Here is a 2993-nt window from a genome sequence, read left to right on the forward strand (position 1 = left end):
AGATTTCATCATAAAAATTTGATAATAAATAAATTAATCGTATGATAAACTTTTAAATATTTAATTATAATATATAAATAATTTAAAATTCATACTAAAATAAATTAAGATAAATAATTATCAAAAATAAAATTTGATTTAAAATATCATTATAAATTTTAATTGATTGTATTCAAATTATTTTATAATTAAAATTTGAGAAATGCTTGTATAATTATAAGAAATTTATTGAGAAATGTTGTCATCTTTATAGATTTACTTGCCTTTCTAAATGAAGTATTCTTTTAACAAACATTAATTAAAATTTAAAAGTGTGTGCCTTTCTAAATGTGTAACAAACATTAATTAAAAATTAAAAGTGTGTGCCTTTCTAAATGAAGGATGCTTGTAACAAACATTAATTAAAAATTAAAAATTTGGTTGACATGAGTCTCGAATTGGGGTAATCAAACTCTAAAAGGCAATCAGAGAACAGCTGGACTACAAGCATTTAAAATTGAAGCCCCCATATTGTTTGTTGAGGCCCTAGGCTATGGGCGTTTTTATCCGGCCCTCTCTATCTATATATAAATTGAAATGCTACCAACACTTTCTTTTTAACACTCTCTCTAACATTCATTTTTTTATTAGTTGAAACATGTGTGGGTCCTACCATTTATGTGGGATTCATTTTCAAAATGAGAGACCCAGACATATTTCAATCAATAAAAAAATGAGTGTTGAAGAGATTGTTGAAAAGAAAGTGTTGCTAGCACTCTTTATATATATATATATATATATATATATATATATATATATATATATATATATATATATATATATATATATATATATATATATATATATATATATATATATATATATATAGGAAGCATATCAAGTGAGAGCATTTTTAAATGAGAGATGAGAGGAATAAATATTAACCTTTAGATTCATCAAGAGAGAATGTTAATACATTAATGTGGCTATTAATTTCTCTCTCTTGATGAATCTAAAGGTTGATATTTATTCCTCTCATCCTCTCATTTAAAAATGCTCTCACTTGATATGCTCCATATATATATATATATATATATATATATATATATATATATATATATATATATATATATATATATATATATATATATATATATATATATATATATATATATATATATATATATATATATATATATATATATATATATATATATATATATATTTGACTTCTCATTAAAAACTAGTGGTAAAGAGATTACAAATACGAATAACATAATTAGTGGTAAAGAGATCATGAATAGGAATAAAATATTTTCTATTAAAAAGTTATTGTCCAAACAAATACGGCTATAAACTAAAAATAACAGATTTATTTTTATTAATCTGCATCACACAATTACATACATTCTTTAAAAGACACATACAAACGCAGCATTATGCTATTACAAACATCACACTTATTTAATTATAGAGGTGAACAAACACTTAGTTAAGCCAACCTCATATGGTTGCATTAAGCCCTTAATACTTATTTGTTTATGACTTTATCAACCGACCCTTGCCTTGGAAAGATGAGCATCAATGTCTCGAGTGTTTTTGGATAAGAATTCCATCCATCCATTTGGAGGAGGAATATTCTCATTAATTTTCTCAAATTCAACAGTCCATTTAGCAGCAGCAGTGCCATTAGCCTTAGTAATTACTTGAATGATAAGCTTAAAGGTCTTATAGTGCTTGTCAATATCTCCACCAAACAGCTTATAGGTGTTTCTTTTCTTCTGTTCATCAACTTCTTCAATACTTTCATAACAAGTTTGTACCTCACCATCTGTTATGATGACAAGAGTAATTAATACCAAGAAGAAGAAAAAATTGTACATGAGAATCATAGAAAACATGTCTTAAAAAGAATAACTTTATAGTAATAAAAATAACATAAAAAAATAATTTATTAATAATTTAACTACAACAAAATCTATACCTAAATACACTTAATGATAGATAATTCTAAGTCAAAAGAGATTATTTAGTTGACATGTTAACTGAGTTAGAAATATAAAATTACCTATGACATAAGACCAGTGCTTAACTGTATCAGTGTCATGCCAGTCTTCACCATCATGCAGCTTGGTATGACGAACTCTTTCACAATGTTTTTGCACTTGGTGAAGTTCTGTAGCTATAAGTTTGTAAAACTTGTTAGCGGATGTTTTGATGCCAACTTCAGTACTAAGCTTACCATAGAGCACCATTTCTTGGGAAGAAAAACTAAAGGAGAAAGGAAAAACAAAGGTTGATGTGAGGAAAGTGTATGCAACTCCATGCTTTAAATAGAAAAAATTGGACTAAAATGTCAACATCAATAATTATAAATTCTTTATAAAGTTCAATTTTTAATTAGAAATTCTAAAATTTTAATCTACAAACTCTAATTAAACCTATGTTGTACACTTTACTCTGCACGTTATATCCCACCTATATTATATTACCCATTTACATTTAATAAACAATTAAAATTTTCCTTTCAATTTATTTTTGGTAATATTAATGTATTTCTAATATTACAACTATTCCCTCGTTCTTTTTGTTTTTTTAAATTTTTATCTACACCCAAAAAAACAATCAAGTCTTATCCCAATAAGGGAAAATAAGTGAGATCGGTTACATGAATTAATTTTTGACATAATTTTTTATTCAAAATCATGTTTCTTTCCAACTCGTTAATCATTATATTTTAATAATTTCTCTTATGATATTTCTAGATCATTCTCTTCCTCTAATCGTTTGAGTTCTCTCCGTCTGATCTATTCACTTTACAACATAATCTACCAGTATTCTCTCTACATGCACAAACTATCTAAATCTATTTTCCACCATCTTTTGTATTAAATGTGCAACTACAACATTCTCTTTAATATTGTTATTTCTAATATTACATTGTCTAGTCTTACCACACATCTGAAGGATAGAAAAACACTTAGAAAGGGGGGGGATTGAATAAGTGTGACTTT

The 2993-nt window shown here is 25.7% G+C and overlaps 1 protein-coding gene across 1 annotated transcript; it reads right to left on the reverse strand.

Moving 5' to 3' along the window:
* Positions 1 to 1337: 1337 nt before the first annotated feature.
* On the reverse strand, positions 1338 to 2271 carry LOC131618538 (MLP-like protein 28). Its single transcript, XM_058889742.1, has 2 exons — positions 2048 to 2271; positions 1338 to 1810 (listed from the first exon to the last, which is right to left on the reverse strand). Exons 1-2 carry the CDS (start codon positions 2232 to 2234, stop codon positions 1530 to 1532), a joined length of 468 nt encoding a protein of 155 aa, XP_058745725.1. The 5' UTR covers positions 2235 to 2271; the 3' UTR covers positions 1338 to 1529.
* Between the last annotated feature and the right edge of the window lie 722 nt (positions 2272 to 2993).

The sequence above is a fragment of the Vicia villosa genome, linkage group LG7, assembly GCF_029867415.1.
Source record: "Vicia villosa cultivar HV-30 ecotype Madison, WI linkage group LG7, Vvil1.0, whole genome shotgun sequence".
Classification (NCBI taxonomy): Eukaryota; Viridiplantae; Streptophyta; class Magnoliopsida; order Fabales; family Fabaceae; genus Vicia; species Vicia villosa.

Excerpts from the sequence above, each read along its gene's own strand:
- LOC131618538 (XM_058889742.1), bottom strand. The coding sequence starts at position 2,234 with ATGGTGCTCTATGGTAAGCTTAGTACTGAAGTTGGCATCAAAACATCC. Across the intron at positions 1,811-2,047 it reads GCACTGGTCTTATGTCATAG|ATGGTGAGGTACAAACTTGT; the intron begins GTAATTTTATAT and ends TCATCATAACAG.